The 25,398-nt window shown below is 44.5% G+C and overlaps 1 protein-coding gene across 1 annotated transcript in view; it reads right to left on the bottom strand.

Annotated features, from left to right (window-relative positions):
• The window catches only part of TCERG1L (transcription elongation regulator 1 like), a 223,242-nt gene extending 208,266 nt beyond the window's left edge, over positions 1-14,976 (bottom strand). Inside the window, exons 1-3 of the mRNA NM_001433644.1 lie at positions 14,574-14,976; positions 12,381-12,527; positions 11,458-11,638 (exon numbers count right to left, since the gene is read on the bottom strand). Of these exons, the coding sequence (NP_001420573.1) occupies positions 11,458-11,638; positions 12,381-12,527; positions 14,574-14,915 (670 nt within the window). The 5' untranslated portion in view covers positions 14,916-14,976. The remainder of the gene's footprint in view (positions 1-11,457; positions 11,639-12,380; positions 12,528-14,573) is intronic.
• Positions 14,977-25,398: the final 10,422 nt, after the last annotated feature.

Raw genomic sequence — 25,398 nt, 5'->3', positions numbered from 1 at the left:
AATCTCACTTGGTCATGATGTATATCACTTTTATATATTACTAATGTCATGTTGAGGAGTTTTGCATCTATGCTTATGACGTATATCGGTCTGTAACTGACTTTCTTTGTAATATCTATTTGGTTTTTGTATCAGAGGAACACTGACCTCCATCTTGGGAAATGTTATTCCCACTTCTATTTTCTGAACAAATTTTTTCCTTAAATATTTGGAGAACTCCAGTAAAGCTTTCTGGGCCTGAGGTGTTCTCTGTTGGAAGGATTGAAATTATGAATTCAATGTTTTCATTAGGTATAGTGGTATTCATGGTTTCTGTTTCTTCTTGAGTGAGCACAGGTAGCTTGTGACTTATGAGGCATTCGCCTATCTCATGTAAGCTGTTGAATTATTGACATGAGGTAGTTTATAACATTTTCCTGTTATATTTTTAGTGTTAAGATCTACAGTGGTGTCTCTTTTCTCATTTCTGACATCAATAATCTGCTTTCTCCCTCTTTTTTTCTTATTCTCTATATCCAGGGGTTTGTCAATTATATTGATCTTTCTGAAAAAAAACCTAAAGGCTTTTGGTTTCCTTGATTTGCTTTCTATTTTTCTGTTATTAATTTCTTTGATTTCTGCTCTTATCTTTACTACTTCCTTCCTTCTGCTTGGTTCAGTTTAATTAGTTCCCTCTTTTCTAGTTTCTTAACATAGAAGCTTAGATCAATGATTTGAGACCTTTCTTCTTTTCATTTGTTTTTTTCTTTTTTGGGTGGGAACATTTAAGATAGCAACTTTCATGTATACAGTACAGTTTTGTAGACTATAATCACCACGCTGTGCATTAGATCCCGGGAACTCGTTCATCTTATAACTGGGAGTTTGGACCCTTTGACCAGCATCTCCTCCTTCCCTCCGCCTATCCTCAACCCCTGGTAACCACCACTCCACTCTCTGTTTCTAGGAGATCAGCTCTTTTTTAGATTCCATATATAAGCGAGGCCAGACAGTATTTGTCTTTCTCTGTCAGACTTATCTTAGCGTAATGCCCTCAAGGTCCTTCTGTGTTGTCCCAAATGGGAGGATTTATTTCTTGTTGCTGCATAATATTCCACTATATATATAACATTTTCTTTGTCCATTCATTCATAGATGGCCCCTTAGGTTGTTTCCACGTCTGGCTGTTGTGAATAATGCTGCAATAAACATGGAAGTGCAGACATTTTTTCCATGTCCTGTTTTCATTTCCTTTGGATATATATCCAGAAGTGAGATTGCTAGATCATATGGTAGTTCTATTTTTAATATTTTGTGGATCTTCCATACTGTTTTCCACAGGGGGTGCACCAATTTACATCCACACCAACAGTGCACAAGGGTTCCCTTTTCTCCACATCCTGGCCAACACTTATCTCTTATCTTGTTGATGGTGGCCATTCCAACAGGTGTGAGGTGACATTTCATAGCGGTTTTGATTTGCGTTTCCCTGATGATTAGTGATATTGAACACCTTTCCATGTACATGTTGACCATCTGTATATCCTTTTTGGAGAAATGTCTATTCAGTTCCCCTGCCCATTTTTTAATACGACTGTACTTTTTTTGCTATTAAGGTATATGAGTTCTTTATATATTTTGGATATTGACCCTTTATAAATATATGGTTTGCAAATATTTTCTCCCATCCCATAGGCTGACTTTTCATTTTGCATATTATTTCTTCTGCTGCCCAGAAGCCTTTTGTTTTAATGTAGTTCCACTTGTTGATTTTTGCTTTTATTGCTTGAGATTTTGGTTGTCATATCAAAAAAAAATGTTCCCAAGACCAATGTCAAGAAGCTTTTACCCTATATTTTCTTCTAGGACAATTTTACTTCTTGCTTCCAATTTTAATGTCTTTTATTTCTTTTTCTGCCTGATCGCTGTAGCTAGCGCTTCCAGTACTGTGATGAATAAGAGTGGTGAGAGTGGGCACCCTTATCCTGTTCCTGCTCTTAGAGGAAATTATTTCAACCATTCGCTGTTGAGTATGGTGTTAGCTGTGGATCCGTTGTATATGGCCTTTATTATTTTCAGGTGTGTTCCCTCTATACCCAATTTGTTAAGGATTTTATTTAGTTGTTAAAGGATGTTGAACTTTGTCAAATGCTCTTTCTTCCATTGAGATGATCATATGATTTTTATTTTTCATTTTATTACTGTGCTGTATCACAGTTATTGATTTGCATATGTTGAAACATCCTCGCACCAGAGGGATAAATCCCACTTGGTCACGTGCAGGATCCTTTTAATGTGCTGTTGACTTCAGTTTGCTAGTATTTTGTTGAGAATTTCTTCTTTTTTAATATAGACATTTTAGTGCTCTACACTTCCATCCAAACTCTGCTTTAGCTATATTCCGCAAGAATTTTTCAATATTGATTTTCATTTTCATGCATCTCAAAATATTTTCTAATTTCCTCTGTCACTTCCCCTTTGGTCCATGTGTTACCTGGGAGTTTTTTTAGTTTCCAGATATTTGGAGATTTATCTGTATATTTCTCTGTTATTGATTTGTGACAACTATATTGTGGCCAAAGAACAAATTGTGTACATTTTTAATTATTTAAAATATGTTGATTTGTGTTACGGCCTAGAACACGGTCTGTGTAGGTGAATGTTCCAGAGGAAGACAAAAAATATCTATTCTGTTGTTGTTAAGTAGAGTGTTCTATAAATGTCAATTCAATCACCTTGATGGAGAGTATTGTGTAAGTTCTGTAAGTCCTTATTGATATTCTGCCTTCTTGCTCTATTAATTACTGAGAGATGAGTACTGAAATCTCCAAATATAATTGTGGCTCTGTCTATTTCCTGTTCAGTGGAAGCTCTTTTATTAGACGCACACATATTTAGAATTGTCATGCCTTCTTGGCATGTTTTTAATTATGCATTTTTAGCTATGGAATGCCCCTCCTCCTCCCTGTAACACTTGTTCTGAATTCTAATTTGTCTCATATTAACACAGTCCCTCCAGCTTTCTTCTAATTTGTATTTGCCTGCTATATCTTTTCCATGTTTTTACTTTTATCTATTCTATATCTTTATATTAAAAATGACTCCCTTGTGGACATTATATATTTGAGGATGAAAACCTTACAAGCTCTCCTTTTAATGAGAGAGTTTACACCTTTGTATTTAAATCTACCATCTTGTAGTTATTAGATGTTTTGGGGTTTTTTTAACGTTTGTCCCTCTGTGCTTTGATCCTGTGTTCTCTTTTTCTGACCTGATTTTGTGTTGAGTATTTGTTACGATTCCAATTCTATCTGCTCTATTCTTCTATTAGTCATCGCTCTTTTTAATTTTTAAGTGCTTGCTGTATGCTTTACAATATGTGTTTAGTTTATTAGAGTTCACCTTCAAATGATATCACACCACTTAGTGAATGGTGTGAGAGCCTTGCAGCTCTGTATCTCCACTTCCTTCCCCCACCTCTGTGAGTGTTGGCATTATTTCAAGTTTACATATATATATGCGCATACTACAGAGCTACTTTTTATTCTTTATGCAGTTAGTTATCTTTTACAGCAATTAAAAACTAGGAAAATAAATATTTCACCTGAATGCATTCCATTTATAACACTCCTTATTTCTTTGCGCAGATGTAAGGTGCTCTCTGCCATCATATCACTCCTTCTTGATAAACTTCTTTCTAATGTTTTGAACTGCAGGTCTACTGACTATGAAGTCTTTTCAGCTTTCGTTTGTTTGGGAAAAAATCGCTATTTCACCCTAGTTTTTGATCACTGTTTTTGCTTGGTCCTTCACCAAGAGATTTTTATTTCAGTCCTTTAAAGATGTCACTTTGTTGCCTTTTGTTGAGGACAAATTCTGACAATAAAACTCCTGAAGTTTTAAACTTCGTTCCTATCTGTGCAATGTGTCTTTCTTCTCAGTCTGTCTTCAAGATTTGCTCTTCATCTTTGAGGCAGAAGTGTGAATGTGATTTGTACAGCTTTCAGTTTGGAGCTGCTTTTGTGCTTTTGCAGGTTTTCTGCCTGGGGTTCACTGAGTCTCTCGGATCCATGTTTTGATCACTTTCATCATTTTTTTATCACCTTTGGTCATTATGTATCAAAATATTTTTTTCTGCCATGTTCTCTCTCCTTCTCCTGAGACTTCAATTATATGGATGTTAAACCATTTGATATTATCTCATAGCTCTGGGAAAGCATGCTCCATTTTTCACTGTTTTCTTTTTGCATTACAATTTAGGTAATTTCTATTGACTTATCTTTAAGTTCACTCATTCTTTCCTTGGCTGTGTCACATCTACTCATGAGTCCATCAAAGTAATTCTTCATTTCTGATACTATGTCTCTTTTTTCTAGTATTTCAATTTGACTCTCTTATATTTCCACGTCTGTGATGAAATTCTCCATCTATTCAGGCACGTTGCCCTCCTTTTCCATTAGACTCATTAATATTTTAACCATAGTTATTTCAAAGTCCCTGTCTGATAGTTCCAACATCTGTGCCATCTTAGGATCAGGTTCTGTTGATTATTTTATCTCTTGACAATGGTTTACCATTTCTTCTTTCTTTGTGTGTCTTGTAACGTTTTTACTGAACACCATACATCATGAGTAGAGCAATAGAGAATGAGGTAAACAGGATTTTCTCCTGGAAATGCGCACGACTTTTCCTCCGTTAAGCTGTTAGTGAATGAGGTGTGTCAGTGTATTCAGGAGTTGACCTGGATTTCGATTTTGTAGCTATGATTGCCTTCAATGCCCTACAGGCTTCAAAATGCTTTAACAATGCTTCTGCTTAGGGTAAGATGTGGGGTGTCTGACAGTCTTCGTTAATATGTGTGCCCCCCTCCCTCAGCTTTCAGCCATCCCTATATTCTTGCACCACACAAAAGGGTCACTCTCCATGTCCTGCTGTGGCACCAGTGGCAAATGTCTGTTGCTTTCCACTCCAACTTGCTAGGCTGGTTAGTGGGAAGGAGTCCTGGTCCCATCTCTGTCTTAGATAACCTTGTTATCTGGGCTTTGTGTGTGACTGTTTTCTAGCGTTTCTGCTTCTTTTAACAAAGTTGAGGAATTTTACAGTCCTCTTCTCAATTTTATGAACAGATTTGAAGTTATGTATTCGGATTATAATTATTATGATAATCTCTTCTCCATCAAGAAAATTGCTTTGAATTTTTCATTCATTTCTGTAACCAAATTAGCAAATGTTCACATATATTCTACGTGATTGACAGAAATTGTTGATAATTACAGATACTTTGAAACCTGATTTTCCCATTCTTAGTTATTGCTTTAGATTAATTTCTCAATTAGCTGAGAAAATTGAGAAAAAAATACATTTTTATGAGATAAACTTTTCCCAAATTTCGCATGTTTGAGAAAGGATTCTAAAGTGATAGTGCTGTCATGATTTGAAAATTAGAGGAAACATAAGTTCAAGGCTGTTTTTTAAATCTTACTGATAATTGCTTGAGAAAATGGGATCAGTATGAAGGCATTCCAAATAAGCATATAAACAAAAGTAAACAACACCAAACAAAACATTAGCGGCCCAGAATAAGGACAAATCAGACTAAAAGGAATGACAAAAAAACCATAAAAATCAGGATATAATAACATGACAGAGAAATACAAAAATAGGAAATCAATATAAGTATGCTAAACCACATTCTTAAAAGGCAAAGGCAGAGACTGTGCTTTTAAACAATTCGCCCAAGCTTCAAACAAAAGATAAGACAAATATTGACAAGAAAGACAAAATAGAAAGGTACAGTGGTAGCAACATCAACCTCTTTTTTTTTTTTTTGGCTGAGGAAGACTGGCTCTGAGTTAATATCCATGGCCCTTTTTCCTATTCTTTTTTTTTATGGAGCCACCACCACAGCATGGCTGCTAACAGATGAGTGGTGTAGCTCAGTGCCCAGGAACCAAACCCAGGCCACCAAAGCAGAGCATGGTGAACTTAACCACTAGGCCAACTGGGGCTGGCCCGCAACATTAACTTTACACAAAGTAGAATTTGAAGTGAAAACATTAGATGTGACAAAGTCAACCCACTGCTTATCTGAGAGTGTCTTTCCTTGCTTGTGCAGATGTAAGACTTTCTTGTTGGGAACACGTTTCTTCCATCACTGACACTTTCCTCATACTTCTCTGAGGTTCCCCATGGAGTAATCACATCTAAGACTGTGGAGTGATCTGGAGCCATGTCCACTTCTGAGTCCTTCAAGTAGGGCCTCTCCCACTCACAGAATTCCGTTTAGTGAGCAAGTCCACGGCTTTGCCACATTCAATACTTCCACTGCATTCTATTTGTTTTTTAAGCAGTCAAATGAATGCAGATATGTTGTTCGCTTTCTATTTTACACTACCTTCTCTCATTATTATCACCTCTTTTTTGTTGCCACAGCTACATAAGCTAATTTTTCTGTTGTCTTCCATCATTAGGTCCAGAATCAGTTCTTCTCTTTAATGTTTTAATTGCCAGTTTTCAAGTTTCCTTGCATCTTTTCTCATTTCTTCAAACTCTTTCCATATCTCTTTGCATCTGGGCCAGCTCCCTTTTGTTTTTCCTTTACTGCTTTTCTATAAAGCTCATGCTTTTCCTATGAAGGTAAATCAAAAGTTGATTCATCCAACATGTTTATAACATGTTTTTCCTGTGCAAAAGCCTTTTCCCAGATCTGTTTTCTTCTACATCTTTTCAGCAAGCGCGTCTTTCAGAAAGCAGACTATTTTCAGGCGCCCCGCCTCACCTTCCATCTCCTCTCCTTCTCTCTCTTTAGTCATCTTTGAATGAGATGAGGCACAGCCAGGGTTTTTTTTTTTTTTTGCAACAATATGTTAGTAGAATCAGGCTCTTTGATCTTAAGCTGAAGGGCAATAGGATACAGACAACTTTCAGACGAATCTCCAGTTTCCAGCAAACTAGTATTTCATGTATCTTTACTGGATGGGGCCTGAATTAATTCTCTTCTTCTCCAAGTACTTGACACTCTGAGTATAAGTGATTTTATTTCTGAACAGCTTGAAGGACTCTTTCTTACTTTTAGAAGTAGAGTACAGAGACTCCTTAGAGAGCAGATTCCACCCTGGCCCTGCCTCCACCTCTACTTGAGATGAACCTCACATGCTAAGATCAATGCAACCTCCTTTCCCTCCTCCTGGGAGAAGGGGGATGATGATGGAGGAGGCACAGTGACACAGCCTTGTCCCACATGCAGAGAAGCTCCTGAAGAGGAGGGAATGACCGTGTGGGTGACACACCGCCCGCCCCTCCTGCAGGCTGGCCCTGAATCAGTTTTTGCAGTCTGGAAATGAATGAGTCCTAGCTTTTTTCTCAATTCAACCCATTCACACTTAATTAGAGATAATTCCTTAAAAGGCTGCCAAATTATTCACTGGAGACCTTAGTTTCTAGTTCAATAGTAATGTTGCAAATTTTTGTGTGCTTGGATTTATTTTTCACTGAGAAGACTCTCTGCCTTCTCTGGGCTGCTCTGCTTATTGAGGACAAGCTCACATTTTCCTGAAGGAAGCAGGGGTCCCGAGTCGAGGAATGATGGAAAGTTCCACAACACTCCGTAGAGAGCCCGGACCTTACAACACAGCTCCAGTGGGATGATGGGATTCACCTTGCATGAAGAGACCCCCAAGGCTGGGCCAGCCACGGCCCCATCCCCACCACTCCTGTCTACTCCTGTGGCTTAGCCATACTCAACCACGTTTGATCACCCAATGGATCAACATTCTCCCCCATGTTTCTGTCTTTGAATGATCCACTCCCTCCATCTGGCATTCCATTCCCCTCTTCCCGCCCTGGTAAAGTGCTGCTGAGTCTTCGTGATGTGTTTCAGGTGGCTTCACCCCCATTCCCTGACAACCCTCCTCCTAAGACTCTCCGCAGATGTCTGCAGCGGGCACACACGATCAGGGCCATGCAATCATCTACCGACTTGCATATTCCCCATTAAAGCGAGAGCTTTTCAACAGCGCCTTGTGTGGCCCCAGCTCTGCAGCAACCTGCAGAGGAGGTGCCCGATGACAGCTGGGCCTACTGAGTGAAGACAAGAATGTGAAGATTGAGCCAGCCCTGATGGGCTAGTGGTTAAAGTTGGGCATGCTCTGCTTCAGTGGCCCAGGTTCAGTTCCCAGGTGCAAAACCATCCCACTCGTCTGCCAACAGCCATGCTGTGGTGGTGGTTCACATAGAAGAACTAGAAGTAATTACGACTAGAATGTGCAGCTATGTACAGGGGTTTGGGGAGGAAAAAAAAGAGAGAGAGAGGAAGATTGGTGACAGATGTTAGCTCAGGGTGAATCTTTCCCAGCAAAAAAAAAAAAAAAAGTGCTAACATTAAACAAAAGAGAATGTGAATATTTACCATCAGTTGCTACACTTCAAAGTAGCCAGCTTTTTTCAGATCTGAGTATACAATGGTGGATCATCACTATCAGCAACATAAGCGAGTCTAATATATATCAAAACTAAAGTTTCTGATAGTATTTATTAAATTTTAGATGACATCCAAATTCATCCAAACCGTGCTCATATTATCTGAGACCTGTTTGCCTCAGGTCTTCTTAATTCTTAATTCCTAATCAACAACAGATCAGGGGTGCTGTAACGTTAATAGCCTCACAGGTCACCTGCCCTGATATCTCTACCCACTGCGACCTCTAACACAGTTCCACAAAAGTAGACTTACTCAAAACCGCTTTCTAGTGTCACATTCTTTAAGCTCATGATACAAATTGCCATTGTCCTGAAGCAACGCCGCATACCCAACATTACTCCAAGAACGATTATTACACAAAAATTACTACCTATCCAAGAAAGGAAAATGAGCTTAGCCGCTAGCCCTGTTTAAAATGAAGGGGTTTGACTCATTTTTCTGGGTTCTCTTGGAGTCCTGACGGTGCTTCTTTGATTAAATGAAGGATGATCAGTAAACTATATCTATGATTTTGAGGTCATTTACCTACTTCTGAATATAACAATTTATAACAAGATTGATCAATTTAAAATATCAGTTATATAATATATTTCTACATTGTATATTATTATATTATATACAATATACATATTTTATATTATAAATATATAATATAATATAAACATAAATTAAACATAACATTTAAGTTTATTCATAATAGGATATAAAAATGTAACAGCAATTTTTAATAACTTTTAACAATATATCTGAAAATTTGCACATAAAATATTTTAATAAAGTTATATTGTCTCATTAATTTCAGTAAAATTGAGACAATGTAATTTTTAACTGACTCGTAGTTTCCACCACCTTCCTTCTTTACTTGCTCCCTCTCCCAAGTTCTCTGTTAAGCAGTTGATAACATACAAACAACCCCTTAAATGTGTTCTTTGGACTAAGGGACAATTAGTACAGTCAGGAGTCACTTTACGATGGGGATACGTTCTGAGAAATGCGTTGTTAGGTGATGTCGTCCTTGTGGGAACGTGATAGGGTGACTTACATAAACCTAGATGGTGTAGCCTATGGCCCAGCTGAGCTGTGTGGTACTAATCTTATGAGACCGCCGTTGTCTATGCGGTCTGTCATTCACTGAAACATCATTATCTGCATGCTTTCCAGAGTACTAATTTCTGAGAATTCTCCAACTTATCAAAAAATCAAACTTTTCATGAAGCAAGTCAGAAATGTCCATCTCAAAACAAATGCATCAGGCTGTTATTAAATAACCTTTGGAGACAGATAGACTTCTCCCGAAAAGATAAGTAAAACTCTAAGTGCTACATTCTTAAGTCCAAGAAAAAAAAAATGCAGAGATTTGACATCCAGTAGGCCGGGTTAGAATTAATGGTTATTCTATTATCGTTTGTATTAGTAAAAAATATTATTTTATTTTGTCATTTAAAATAGCTTACTCAAAAAATCAAAAGCTAAAATTAACACAAACCTGCTTTCAATAAAGTGTGAAATGTTTGCTACACAATAGTAAGTAAACAATATCCACTTGAGAGAAAAGCTATGATAAGTTGCCATAAGCTCCTTCAACTAAACAGATATTCAGCGTGTTCACAGTATGAATTTTCTAAGAAGAGGATTAAGGTAGACTGCAAAATGTCCATATGATATTCCAAGAGGAGCCGAGGGAAGGAAAATTCACTCCAAGATTCTGTTGGAACAGTTGAACTACTTTCACTATTTTTTAAACCAAATTTGCCGATCATTTTGGTGACAGTTATTGCCAATGCATTAGGAAAATAAAATAATATTCTTTCATAAACCAAAAGAGCCATTTAAAACTTTGGAATCCTTGTATAATATATGCTATCTAATCATCTTTTATCATCATTAAACTAAGTAGGAAACATGATCATCTTAGTGTAAAATGTTTATAAATGTATGTATGTGTGTGCAATGCTCATTCAGATTTTAATAACTGAGTAATGCATAATTATAAGGACAGAAGGCATGTTTCAGTCAGGAATCATTAAGGCCTGTGAAAAACACAAATAGTTGAGTTGTTCTTCCTGAATCATTTCCAAACAAGATCCATAGCCAATTAGAACACATAAGGTAGGCAAACAGAGAAGAAAATAAATACATCTCCTACACCAGCACTGCGTTACCCACAGGCACTCACGCACCCTCATGACTAAACTGTACAGACACACACTGAGACAAACTTGGGAGGTAGGAAATTACAGGAAGATAATGTAATTCTGAAGTCATAAAATATTCCACAATGGAAGGTGTTGCAAGATAATTTTGGCAAGAGGAACATTTGCTTTTATAACATGATCATGTGTTAAGGTGATTCTAAAAATCAATTTAAAAATTCATAAGATGATTTTATTCTCCTGTTACTATATAGGTTTATTACACAATCTTTCATCCAAGGCTGATTTCATGAGAATCTCTTCCAGGACAAATGTTCTTTCAGGTCACTAGACTCCAAAGATAGAACAAAATCCATCTTCCAAGCAGTATATTTTTATAGACCATTCCCAATATCACCCCCGATGTGAAGATAAAATTCACGAAAATCATACGCGTGCCTGTGTCCTGCGGACGAGGGAGCTTTGCCGCATGCACTGCACCCCACACAAGCAATATTTTTTTAACAAGTTGCCTGATCAATTAGTGCCCCCATTAAGAGCTATCAATCAGTAGATTTGGTCCAACTCTAAAAATAGAGCACCAAAAATACAACTCTATGCATATCCCATCAGCCAACTCTTCATCTTAAAACAGATTCTATACTCCAAAAGCACAGTGAATGAGCCACCCCAAACTCAATTTCTTTATAAAAAAGAATCATGCCTGTGAGAAGAAATTATATTTTACTGAAAGAATTGTTTCAGTAAAATGACAAATGTAGTTTTCATACCTAAAACTAACTTGTAGCTCAAGCAAAAAAAAAAAATAAATAAAAAGCACATTGTCACCACTATTTGGGCACCAACCTGGTATAGGCTGAGGTGTTAACACCATTGTGGGAAGAGGCCTGGAGGCAGGAACTGGCCTGGACAGGGACATAGAGACTTGATTTGCCAACAAATGAGGCTTCTCATGCCCATGGAGCCATCTTGATTCCTCGGGATATATCCATGTTGAGTCCAGGGCAAAGGAATTATTAAAAAAGATCTGTCCAAGAGGAAAGCAAGTATAACATTTAAGACAGCTAAAGACTACTATAAAATATTCATCTTGTCTTACATGGATCAAATATTGGAGATCCTATAAGTAGGGAGTCTATAAAAGCATCATTCCACAACTTAAAGATCCATGTGGCTCCAATACCAATCATCTTCTAGTTAAAGTTATCTGGGCTGGTCTTCAACTACTGACTTGGTTAATTCAGCCCAGCAGCCAGTTGACAGATTAGGAATCACCCCAGCGAGAGCAGCAGTGTGGTCTAGAAAGAGTCACCACTTTACTTATTTATACTTTTCAAGTAAACAAAGTGTAGTCGGTAAATTTGAATTCAAAAGCCAAGATAAACCATCAGAAAGGTGAACACCCAAAGCAATAATAGCAAGAAAAACTTGCTTTTAGAATTTATACCTGAATAATATGATGTTTAAGTTTAGATATTCATCAATGGTTACAAATTTAAACTAAAAAATTTAAACAGTAGATTCTGATTCAGAATTGTAAATTTTATATTGTTCTATGCAATCCAAATTCTTTAAGCTAAAACAAAATGATCCCCTCCCCATCTGCTAGTGTTTTTGAACAGACAGGCCTTACTCTGAAGGGATTTCCCTCCACAATTACATGGCCCACCACTGCAATTAGAATGTGGAAAATACATGTTGTTATGGAAACACCCAGAAACCTAATAATTAAAAGTCCGTTTATCCAACTAAACCATTTGCATTTTTACCTTACAATTAGGTATCCTTTTGTCTATCCAGCTTTTCCCAATAGGAGGTGGAAGAGCAGATGGGCAGAAATGTGGGAAAGTGGGCACCAACTCCACAGTGGAAGGTGGGGACAGTCCTATCGATGGAGAATGGCCACCAAACAGCCACTGAAACCCAAGAAAAGAGAAGAGAGTTCTCATTAGCCTACATCAATCAACTCTAATTTGTACCAAAAGATGATGGGGTAACTTTTTTACAAAGGGAATTTAAAAATGTATGCATTTGATTATGAGAAAAACTCTCCCTTTCCCCAGTCAAGAAAAACCATAAAAGTTTATCATTTAAATTTAAAATATAAATTTAAAAATTAAAATATAAGTTTAAAAACACAAAAAAGTTTTCATATCTGAATCATCACAAAGCATTACCAACATTACAGTCTGTAGTATCGAGAAAGAACCTCTAAGCACAAAACCATGAGATCTTAGTGAGAAATGGGCTTCTGCTCTGAGATAATGAGAAGCCAAGATGGAAAGGTGAAATGCGGGGTGTTCCCTTTATAGTTCTTGAATTCTTTTCGAGAGCAAGAAGAGAGCTATATTTCATGATGATCCTTTTAATACAACATTTTGTATTAATTATACTTATTTTAAAAGCAAATATGACTAATAATAAAACTAGCTAAAGGGTTAAGATTCAAAGTTCCCCAAGGGTCACAAATGCAAACAGATTCCAAGTCAAGGAACACGTAGGTTGGCTTATCACGTAACTGAAGATCCAGTGCACAGACTGGAATAGCAAACGCCAGACGAGGCAGGCAGTTCAGGAGACAGTCTCCCGAATGCAACACCTGAATCTCCATCAGTGGGGAACTAATAAGATCATTGCTCAGTGACGTGGAACACTTCCCTATCTATTTGTTTTAAAATCATAAAAGTGTTTTTTATTTTCCTGTTATGTGAAAATGTTCTTCTGGTTCTAAATATTGTTATTTAACAGAAAATATGTAGCACTAAAATATTTAAAAGATTAATACTAAGTTCCTTGGGTTTTTCTTTTTAAATTTACACGAGAAAGAAATGCAGTGTTCTATACAAAAAAAGAGAAAAAATGTAGTTCCTTGACATTATATACCTCTAGTGGTGGCACTCTGATATAACAACCCCTTCAAAAAACTGAAAAAGCTACCGTTTATTCATAAAACCCCATATCAACTCCATCACACGTCAAAATGCAATGTCCGGTATCACATATGAGATGTATCATTAATTCTAGAGACTAATTTAGGAGGAGTTTAACAACATCTTTTAGAAATGCTCACAATATTGGAATTAAATTAATTAAATGCTGTATTCTAACATACCGCTCATTTGAATATGCTAATGAGGACAATCCTTGGAATAAAATACATTTTACTCCCTGATTTAAATGCATCTGCATAGTTAGACAGCAAACAATGGATCTTGCCAAAACCAGCCTGTGTTGCTCTGTTGCACCATTAATCAAAGGTGCAATCACTTTTTATTTTTAATCCCAGGTTTAAACGCCAAACTCTTCTGAAGTCCAATACAGCATTGGCTAATTTGGCAGGCCCAGGCAGACGCAGGCTGCGGGGGAAATCACCGGTAACATTTCTCAGTATTAAAGGCAGGATTTCCCTGCCGGCTTCCATTGGTTTGAATTTTCTTAAGCATTGTCCTGAGTCTATTTTCAAATGGGGAAAAAAAAAACACCCAGATCAGAATCAGAAATAGCTATTGATTCCCAGCTTGCTTTTCAAGTCTGGCAGAGACTGTAAAAGTATTAACTTCTCTGCAATAAGTCGGCCACGGTACGCGGCTGCCACGCTCGGCTCCAGCGGCTGCTACTTCAGCACCGCGCTGTGGACAGCGACCCCGGCCCAGGCGAAAGTTGCCGCCAGGAGGTCCCGCTCTGGCCTTGGGGTGCGGGTCTCCAGACCGCTCAGCTGAGAGATCGGGAGGAAATACCGCAAAAACTGCCGAAGGTAGAACGGGACGTCGAAGCATGAACTTTGTTGCCAATGCATGGCTGCCAGCCTGCGCCCTGATGGTTTGGGGAGCCTAGGGCCACCGAGGGAGGAAAGAGCGCGAGCCACAAGGCCAGAGACCCCTGGGACGGGCGAGGGCCGCGCCCAGGGTCAGGAGGGGAGCCGGCGACCCCGAGCCCGGGGCCGGGGACGGGAGACACGTTACCTGCCCGTGGAGCACGGGGTAGTGATGCACGGCGGCGGCGGCGTGGTCTGGCGCAGAGGGCAGCGGCAGCAGCGGCAGCAGAGGCTCGCCAGGGGCCGGCCAGCCCGGCAGCCCCGGGAGCAGCGGAGGGGCCGGGGGCTGGGCCGATGCGAGCAACAAGGGTCGGGGCGCGACCCCGGTGCCCAGCCGGAGCAACCCGGCCGAGCCGGGGACCATCCAAATCCAGGGTGGCGGCGGCTGCGGGTCTGCATTCATCGGCCAGAGGAGATGCTGCCGCCTCCGGGGTTGCTGCTGCTGCTGCAGCTGCCGCCGCCGCCGCTGGAGCCTGGCGCCCACCAGCATCCTACATCCCCGCGCGAGCGGCGGCGGCGGGGGCGGCAGGCGCCCGAGGTGCGGGCCGGCGGCGGCGCGGGCTCCGGAGCGAACTCACTTGGTTCCGCGGCGCGGCCGCTCGCTCCGCCCCTGCCCCGCGCGGGGAGCCCCTCCTCCCGCCCGCCGCCCTCCCCTCCGAGCGCGGCAGCCCGCGCCGCGGCCGCCCCCGGGCCCGGCCCGGCCAGCCCGCGCCCCCGGACCTGGGCCCCGGCCCCGCCCGCCAGCGCTCCCTCCCCCGCCAGGCCGGGCCCCGCGCGCCCGCGCACTGGACCCCCGCGGCGGCGGGCGGGGAACGGAGGAGGGGCTCGCGTGCCGACGATCCCGCGGATCGCGCCCCCGGGCTCCGGAGCGGCCGCGGGAGGCAGCCGGCTCTCGCGGACGGTGCGCACGGCGGGTGAGGCGCGCACAGCGGGGCCCGGGAGTCAGAATCCACGCGCAGAAGCGAGCAGAGGCCAAGGTGGCGGCGCCCAAGTCGGGGACGTCCCGCCGCCGGGCAGGGCTGTGGCCGCCAGCGGGGACCACTGTCTGCCTGGCTTAACCCAGGTCAAGGGCACCGGGCCGCGAGGGGATGCTGGCTGCAGACCCCAAAGCCAGGAGGGCATCAATTGCCGCTGGGGACGGGTGGATTTCTCTGACAATCTGACAAACACTTCCCTACGCCCTCAGTGGGCCCTCTGTCCTTGCAGCCCCTACCCCACTTCCCACTAATCCGGAGCAAAGCCCCTCGTCTCCGGGCCTTTGCACAGGACGTCCGGTTTTAGCTGGGATTGCCCAGTGAAAACTCGTCCTGGATTTCCCCAGGCACAAAACTGCACTTCTTCTTTACCCACCGCTCGTGGCCTCTGCCGTGCACCCTGAGCTGCCAGGGGCCAAGGACGGACCCCTTTTTCGAGGACCCTCCTTGAACTCAGAGCACAGTCCGTGCCTGCAGAGCCGAGCCTGACTCGGCGCTGGCCACTCGCAGTCACCGCCAGGCGGCGCGCTTCCCAGCCGCTTGCGCCGACCTCCCTCCTGCGGCAGACACTGGTCCCCGGGACGCGCAGTCTCCTCCTTGTGTTGTTCTGCCAGAAACGTCAGCTCTGAGACCTAGCCCAGCCCTGGGCACTTCGTGTGAGAGGGGAATGGAGACTCGCCTATGCTAATAAACTCTTTAAGTCTCTAAGCCCGAGAAGCCTAGCTACAGGCAACAGCAGGGCAAGCCCAGTGCGTCTTAGGGGCGTTTGGTGAAGGGGCTTTCTGCCGCCTACAGCAGAAGGGGGCATTACAATGCCTGCGTTCAAGAGCTTGTATGAAAAGCTCCCCCGACCTCACCTGACCAGGCCCCTCACACCCACAGACATGCCTGGGGCTCTCCAGACACCGCTCTCATCACCTCTCAACTGGTCCACGACCACCCTCCTGGGAGAAACTAAAGCCCAGAGCGCCTCCAGTTTGCTTCCAGGGTTGTTTCCTCCTTCTCCTCATTTGCTTAATTTCCTCCTGGCCCGGCAGGATTTCTTTTAGATCCAGGCATATGCTAATTTACATAGTTGGCGTCTCCATATTTTCCTTCACGCAAGCCATTTTTCAATTAGCAAGTTTCTCTGTCTTTGATGCAAAAGTCCTGGCAAGATTTTGTTTTTTTTCTCACCTAAAATCAGAAAGCTGTGCAGATTAGAAGCCTGTTACTATTCAGCTTAAGCCCTTAATTCATGTGCATATATTTGTATGTGCTCGCATGGGATACAAGTGCCTTGATTTCCATGGTCACAGCCAGACTAAGGCATTGGGGCAGTTGTCTTTAGGCAGGCTAATGTGGACCCCTTAAAGGGTCCTGTCTGAACAGGAGTTACTCATCCTTTCTCCATCGTTTGGAGGCTGGGGACGGGGGACCAGTAGTGGCAGTGCCCAGCTTGCAGGCTCCTCTCAGCAAAAACAAAGTGCTCCATGCACTGACCCCAGGCTCCCACAAAGGCAGGGTTCAGCCACGATCTGTGGGTGCTCTGGCAGGTACTTTGGGAGGACACTCACCCCATTCCTACACAGCACTGTCCTTTGAGTGGTTCTGCTAAAGTCATTTTTTGTCAACTGGTGATATTCATTCCTTCCGTGGGCTTTCCAGTGCCCTGAGTGCACCATGCCTTGGGCAACTGCTTGACTCTGAACAAGAGCTGGAAAATCAGAAGCAACATTCACTCAAAGAACCTCAAAGAAGCCCAAACTCCTTTGCCATTTCCTGCCACAGGCTTAACTGTCTTCACTTACTACAGTGCTTTGTACCCCTTTTCCATACCATGCTGTGTGCTGAATTCTGGGGACATGGCCAAGGACAACACCGATGCAGAGCAATTTCCACTAATTAATTAATTCATACGACAAGGGACCCAGGAGATGGCTTATCTCCCACTTCCGACTCTTGTTTCTATCGGATTCATCTCAGGGATTCCCCACATACCCTGCTTAACCCAGGAACAACCCTCCACGCCCCAGGATAGAAGTCTCCTTGTAGACTCTCTCATTCCAGTGGGTGTTGGAGAGGACTCTCCTGAAGCAGGAAGCCTTGTGCTCCTGGAGAGCCTGAATCAGGAGACCTCCCACCTGTGGGTGGAGGCTCCACGCAAGGTAGACCTGTGCTGCTAGTGGGCACCTGGGGAGGTCAGCCCTGGGCAGTGCACGTGGCTGGCATCCCATAAACTCAGGCCCTTGATCTCCCTGTAAAAATCAGTGAGAAATTTTCTTTAGAAAGGTTTCTATGTACAATCTAGTCTCAAGTTCTCCTAACCAATAAAAACAACCTTAAGTCTGTTCATATTATTCAGGCAAAACCAGCAGAAATTTCCAGGTAAGGTGAGACAGAACACCTAACCAAAGCAAGATGAGCCCACACCAGGAGAAATGTGAATTATCTACATACACTAGTGAGCTCAGAATTGTTTATTACCTTTCAGGAGAAAATAATGTCGTGTGTTAGGGAGAGATCAATGAAATAAGATTTTGTAGCCTGTAAAAAGTTTTTTTTTTTAAAGTTATTTCACTCTATTTTTCTAAGTAAAATGTAAAAGAATCCAAAAAAGAAAGCGAGGGAGAAGGATGAAAATGCTTCCTTCCAGGCCTGCAGATTTAAAATAAGCCCCAGGAGAACAGAGGGAGGTGGAGGACCGAGATGTCACCTCGGCAGCACCCTGCCCCTCCCACCTGCCCACACTGCCAGAACATCTTTCCAAAACAAATGCTGATCCGACCTGGTCCTTCCCAACTGAAAACTCGCCAACTGTGAGATGATGAGGCCCTGGATGAAAGCCACGAAAGCAAGCCACCGCCGCGGGAGGCTGGCGTGTTCAGGAGGAGGAACTGGTGGTTTGCTACCTGACTCAGTGTTGGGGGAGAGGAGAGGGTGCAAGAGCGATTTCCAAAGCTCTGTTGAACCTGGGAGTCCACGCAGCTCTCGTCCCCTCCTGGAGATGAGGGGCCTTTGCCGAGGAGCAGCCAAGCAGAGGTGATGGCTTTAGACATGATGACCTTGAAGGCACCAAGGGACACCTGGAAAGATCCATCTATATCACAGTTGGAAACTCCAGTCTGGGGTTCAGGAGCAAAGTCTTGCATGGGGCTACAGAACCGGAATTAGAATTACAGAACAAGAATTGAGAGAGACAGCTGTCTGTATTCCCTGAGATCTCAGATGTGGATGGGGTCACCCTAGGCCATTCACGGGTCCAGTGATGGGGAACGAAGCTCCCTGGGAAACACAGGGAGGTAAACCGAGGCAGGCAGTGGCCACGAAACCATCCTGGATGGGCAGGAGTGTGCTTGTTTCATAAAGGGTATTATTATCATTCTTCCTATAAACGTGTTACCATAGAATATCTGGAAAATACAGAGAAGCATAATGATTCAAGCCCACTCAGGGAAAAGGAATATGAAACATCCTTTTGGTGACCTCTCCTGCACAGTATTTTTTTATTCTCATCTCTCCATATATATAATGTGATAATACATATTTTATATATTATATATAGTGTATAATATTTCATTTTATATTAAGCTGCATTTTATAATAAACAGTTTTAATTTCTCTTGTACTATATATAATTTTAAATCTTATTTTTCACTCAGTATCTTAGCAGGAACATTTTCCCACATTAATAAAAATTCTTAGAGGAGCCCACTTATTAATAGCAGAGCAAACCCCTCAATGAAGACAGTTAGAAGTTAAGGTACATGTGCCCCTAACGGGAATTCAGTAGCCAATTGTGGGACAACAGGGGTATCCCACTCAACAGCCTGTCACACACTTTGTAGTTATGAAAAACTGCCTGCCTACCTACCTATCTATCTACCTACCTATCTGTCTGTCTGTCTGTCTATAAGATGTATGTAAAATGTCCCCAGGTGGCTGTAGGAGGCTCAGTTCCCTGGATGCTCAAGACCAGGCAGAGGCCCCTTGGTGGGAAGCAGGCTCCTCCCCCTGTCTACACCCTCTGCCCTGCCCGGAGGCACTTCCCAAAGGTGCACACTGATCCCTGGTCATCGCACACATGTGCCTCTTGGTTGAGCTCAGCTGAGAAGCCCTGGATGGCAGGAACCAGGCCTTTTTCCTTCTCTCCCACAACGCCTAATAAGAAATTAATAAATGCTCAGTGAATAGAACAGAATTCTCTCACTGCTGGATGGAAGTCCCAGCCCAGGGTCACCAGCAGGCCCATTACTGAGCCCCAACTGGATACAAAGACAGACCTGCCACGTGACCATGTCCCGCCCAACAGACGGTAAATCTGTGAGGGCTTTGCAGGCGGTGTCCTGTATAAAGGTGCCCAGCCAAGGGGAGGGGAGCGCTGGGATCCAGCCAGGCCATCTGCCAAGCCACACACCAGGCACAGGGATATGTCCACCCAGAGAGTCACCTTCCAGAATCCACACCGAGGCAGCTTGGGTGCTCGGCCCTAGAGAATGACACTGAGTGAGACAGATGTCCCTCATGAAGCTTAGAAGCCTGGAGGGGGGAGTGACAACACCAAACATGCGAGCATAAAGAGCAGTGGCCCCTGTCTGTCCGAGGTTCTCAGGGCCAGAGGGCAAAGCGTGGGAGCAGAGACCAGCCATGCACGCTCTCTGAGTCCACCCCACCCCTGTTCCATTCTTCCCCCCTTTAGACCCAGGATTCCCTGAGAAGGCAGGGATGTCAGAGACCAAAGGATGAGCTGGCATTCCCAGGACAGGCTTCCGGCAGTGTTGGGGGCACTGTTGCCCCTGCCCCATGCCCAACCCCTTCCTGTGCCCTTCCCTGTCCCACCACTGTCTGGCAGCCCCAGCTGCTGGGGAAGGGGACAGGGGTCTTTAATCTTATCCGAATATGATTTACCACACACTTAGGACAAGGAGGAGAGACAAAGACACATAGTACAGTACATCCTCACAAGCCAGAGGATTTATCTGCCTTGTTCTCAGCACACACATCAGGGGGCATGATTTGTGGGTTTTGAAGACGTGAAATCATTTGCACTTTCTCTACAAATCCCAACCAAATGACTAGAAAGTCATCATCATGCGTGCTAAGTAGGCCTTTTGCCGTTCAGAAAACACCCAACCTTCCTACTGTTTTTTTAATTTTTAGATATATTTTGTGTGTGTATGAGGAAGGTTGGTCCTTATCTAACATCTGTTGCCAATCTGCCTCTTTTTGCTTGAGGAAGATTGTCGCTGAGCTAACATCTGTGCCAATCTTCCTCTATTTTGTATGTGGGATGCTGCCACAGCATGGCTTGATGAGTGGAGTGTAGGTCCATGTCCAGGATCTGAATCCATGAACCCCAGGCCACTGAAGTGCTGAAGGGGAGCACGCAAACGCTGGGTTGGCCCCCACCCTTCCTATTTTAACACAAACATTTGTACTTACATATAATTTTATTTTGTTCCATCAAAGCATGTTGATCTCATAACAGATGAAGCCACCATGTTAACCCCGCTCCAATCTGTCCCACATGACGTGCTCTTTCCGCTGATTTCTCAACCACAGCGGAGAAGGGGGTGGGTACTCCCATATCCATGTCCCTTTGGAGAGGCACATTTGGCCATCACTCAATCTCATCACACTGTGGCCACACCACATGCTGCGTGGAAGAGGGGCCGTGATGAGGAAACATGTCACAACAAACCTGCTAATGGGAAATAATACAGGAGGAGAAGTGGCATGGGCCAAACCAGGGGAGAATATAAAGGTTATCAAGTGCAGTTTTAACACAATCCTACTGCTTTGGGGGCACAGCCAGGAGCAGAAGTTGACAGGAGGTCAAAGGGAAGCCCCGTGTGCTGGCGCTGAGCAGACGAGAAGCTTCAGCAATCAACGTCCTGAAAGTGTTTCTCTTTGCAGGCTAATCAGCCTCCTCTGTACACAGGACAGACTTTGCAGATTCCGACCAGATTCAAATGAGCACAAACCCTAAAGCACAGGGTCTGGACACATGACAGAGTGCAGAGCACACTTCTTTAGCGGCACCAGAAGAACAAGATTCCTGGGGAGAGGACAGTCCGCAACGTGCCTAGTCGCTCAGCATCTGCCAACGCATGCCTGAGCTGACCGGAATTCTAAAGATCACTGACACGCCCCCACTCCCTGTTTGCAGCATCTAAGTCACCCGGATTCAAGGCCACCATGCAAGCTTACTGTACAATACAATTATAAAGGTCTGGATCCAGCCCGCAGTGTGAGCTGTGTGCCAGTGCTCAGAGCGTGAAGAACAGGGAGGAAGTGGGATCCTGAGCAGACCCAGCTCCCGGGGATGGTGCCCAGGCCAGGCTGGCATGTCCATCCTTGGTCTCTGCACACGGTCGCACTTTTCCTTTCTCTTTGGAAGGGTCTGGGCTAGGCAGCTGTTCTCCACACGCCTTTGATCTCACCCAGCAGCACACATTCCTGAGAGGTGACAATTCAGAATTCAGCAATCATCTCCTTTCAATCCAAACTCTCCACCCTTGGTAGTAAATTACGTCTCAACAGAAAATCAAGGAGATGACTAAATGTGCTCTCTGCACCGTTGATTGTCTTAATATTTTTCACCTTGATAAAATATTCTTAGGGTAAGGAAAAAAATAGAATTTCGTAGAAGATAGTCTGTGTTTTTCCTTCCCTGAACAGTTAACTTAAATAATTCTGTGCATTCAGCAAATTCTACCACTTAACCTTTTCTCTGACTCTTCCAACTCATTAATAAATATATTGAAATACACTTGCTTTGGGACCAGTCTCTGAGCCATCCGACTTCTGACCTTTTTCCATGTTCAGAATTAGACAGGGCAAAAGTTTTGATTATTCAAGGAGCTAAGTGGTGAAACAGAGGTGAGTAGACGAAACCGAGGGGCCCGAAGGGTGTGGTTTTCATAGCGATGTTGGTGAGGGGAGAGCTGAGCCATCTCGCTCCTGAAAATCCTGCTCCGGGAGCTTCTGGGGATGCCACAGATCGGACAGGGCGAGGATGGCTCAGCAGAGGGGCAGGCTTTCTCCTCCATGCAAACCATTCCATAGGGTGTCTGTGAGAGGTCGGGGGGTGGACGGCCCATGGGCCAGCCTCCAAGTCCCATCAGGAAGGTCATGAAGATTCTATCCCTCCCAGGCATTCCCCTTGCCAGCTCTCTTACTGCCCATAAGTGAGAGAAGTTTGGTCCACCCAGTGGTTAGCATAGCGTGTGCAGCATCTCATGAGCTCAGTCTGAGCCCTGTGAGTCATGGGTGGCCGTGTGACTCTGGACAAGTCCTGCCACCTCCATAGGCTCAGTTCCTCAAGTGAAGCCAGAGGCAAGTCAAATCCACTTAGCAGGGCACCTATAGAAATGAGGACAGGCATATGGGAATGCCTGCCAGCGGCGCCACACCAAGGTAGGGTGTCGCTGAAGTTGATGCAGGTTGATAAAGTAGACATGTTCATTTTCACCCCACTTCTCTTCCCGGCAGCACGCACGCTGTGTCCCACTGTCCAGAAGGGTGCCTGGAACACAGCAGCTCAGTGAAGGAAGATGCGTGTGTCTCAGTCTTTTCCGGCTGCCGTAGCAGAGTACCATAGATGGGGCTTAAACAACAAACTTTTATTTCTCACTGGGAGTCCAAGCTCAGGGCCCTGGCAGATTTGGTGTCTGGTGAGGTCCTGCTTCCTGGTTCACAGATGGCCTTCTGCTTGCTGCATCCACGTGGCAGAGAGCAGAGAGAAAGCGAGCTCCTGGAACTCTTAAAGGACACTAATCCCTCATGAGCTCCTGTAAACCTAATGGCCTTCCAAATGCCTCATCTCCAAATGCCATCACATGCGGGGGGGTAGGATTTCAACACATGAATCTGGAGGGGACACAACATCCAGACCTTAACAGCACGCACGTGCAAAACTTCTCAACTCCGTGCCAAAATAAAACAAAGTGTGCCAGCACCCTGAGTAGCCTGTGTAGTCGGAGGGCTCCTCCCACCGCGAGGCGGGGATGGTGCAGCAGTTTCCTTCTGGACTCCCAACCAGCAAACCAGACCAGAGACTCACCCACACCTGGGCACCCGGACTCAGGAAGTCCTGCCTACGACCTGGGGTCCACAGGCAGGCATGGGGCAGGCATGCCGCACCACCCCTCTGGGGCATCAGATGCCTCAGAAGGCACACCTTCCTCAGTACAGTGAGAGAATAAGACAAAAATGATAACAATAAAATAAAATAGCCCTGAAGGAGGGGAGAGTAAAGCAGGTTGGATCCCATGACTCTTCATTTGAAGAGGAGAGCTGCCTCCACATGTGCATTTCAGAACCATGCCCAGTCTGGGACCTAGGACCCTTCTGGATGCTGTTGTGGCAGCAGCTTTGTGGGAGAGGAAGCACCATGCACAGGGTTCCCAAGCCTATCCACAGACAATGGAGCCACAGGAACCCAAGGAGCCATGGCTCCTTGCTATGTCCCCGCTGCGGCCCCACGGTGGCAGGCCCTGGGCCCAGAGGCCCCTCCAGCAGCAGAGTCAGAACCAGGGTCCTGGTTTCTCAACGCCCAGTCCAGGGCTCTTTCTTCTATCAGGAAGACCGAGGCCAATTACAGACAGCCAGACTGGTTTGGGATGAGAGAGGGCGCCCACAGGGCTATCACACATGCAAGGTTCCAGCCCTGCCAGAGCCAGCCAGACGCTGAACAGGGCATGCCCTGAGAGCCCAGCTTCACAGCTGCGTGTTTCTTGTGAGTGGGTGCCCTCCCTCCCTCAGCCTCTCCCCCTCCACTTTCTCTCTCTCAGACCAGTGCCACTATTTGAATTTGTGAAAGTTAAATATTCACACCAAGTGACAGCCTGCTCATCAGCAATGCTGCCCACAAAGAGGCTGACATCGAAGGCCTCTCTTCAGCCATTGCAACTTCTGTCCAACAGCATCTGAGCAAACGCACAGAACCAAACATCTGGGACTGAGAGACAGTCCCGTCCAAGGCTCCTCAGCCCTCGAGGTGCCTGGAAGCAGCCCTCAGCAGAGTGAAGCCATGTGGCTTTTCCTGATTTTAATAATAAAGTTGTGTGTCACCTAGGTACCAGGCACAACACCCGAGGTCTTGCTCAGCTCCCCTCTGACCATCCCCAGGACCTGCCGAGGGGTGAGGAAAGCAGGGGTGGGAGGGCAGGTGAGTCGGCCACGGCCCGAGCTAGTGAGAAGATTGGAACCCAAGTGTGGTGCCTTCCCAGGATGCCCACTGCCTTTCCCGGCTGTCCAGACCCCTCCTTCTTCCTCATGTTCTCAGGACTAGGAGAGATGGGATTTCCCATCTCCCGCTGGCACAGCTTGCAGAGTTCTCCAGTCCCCCTTCCTCAGTTCCACTTCTCTAGCTGCCGCTAAGAATTTCCGCAGGGCCCCTCGCCCACACGCTCTGTCCAAGAGCCAACTGTCACCACCTCAACCTTCCGCCTGCTTCAGGTGGAGCCATTGTCCCTCTCATCGCTGGCTCCCAACTCACTCTCTACACCAAAAAGCCCAGGCAGTTGCCTCAGGACTTGATGGCGACCCGTAGGGGGAGGGCAGGGGATGGAGGAGGAGGCAGGGCACTCATTGGGGGTCCCAGGTCAGCTGGACACCCGCTTCCTTCTGCACTGAGACTCTTCTAGAGGTGAACTGTACACATTGTGTCCTTGGAACCCAGTCCGTAGCTGACCAGCACCCCTATATACACTTGTCGAATGAGGATGTTATAAATTGTATGTCTTGAAAAAAGTTTCTAGGATGAAACATTAAAAAAAAAAAACAAACAGTGTGATTACAACTTAAAAAAATATAGGGCTGATTAGTAAAAAAAAAATATATATATATATATATATATATATATATATATATATATATAGGAAATCCTGAGAGGTGAAAAATGACCAAGAAAACCAAATTGGAGACATGATTAAGCTAAAGCCATCATTTGATCTGGACATTTGCTGCCCATGGTGCCCATTTGTAGCCCCTGCTTTTTTGTGCTGCTTGGTAGGG

Source organism: Equus caballus, chromosome 1, assembly GCF_041296265.1.
Source record: "Equus caballus isolate H_3958 breed thoroughbred chromosome 1, TB-T2T, whole genome shotgun sequence".
Taxonomy (NCBI): Eukaryota; Metazoa; Chordata; class Mammalia; order Perissodactyla; family Equidae; genus Equus; species Equus caballus.
This window is presented reverse-complemented; position numbering and strand designations above follow the sequence as displayed.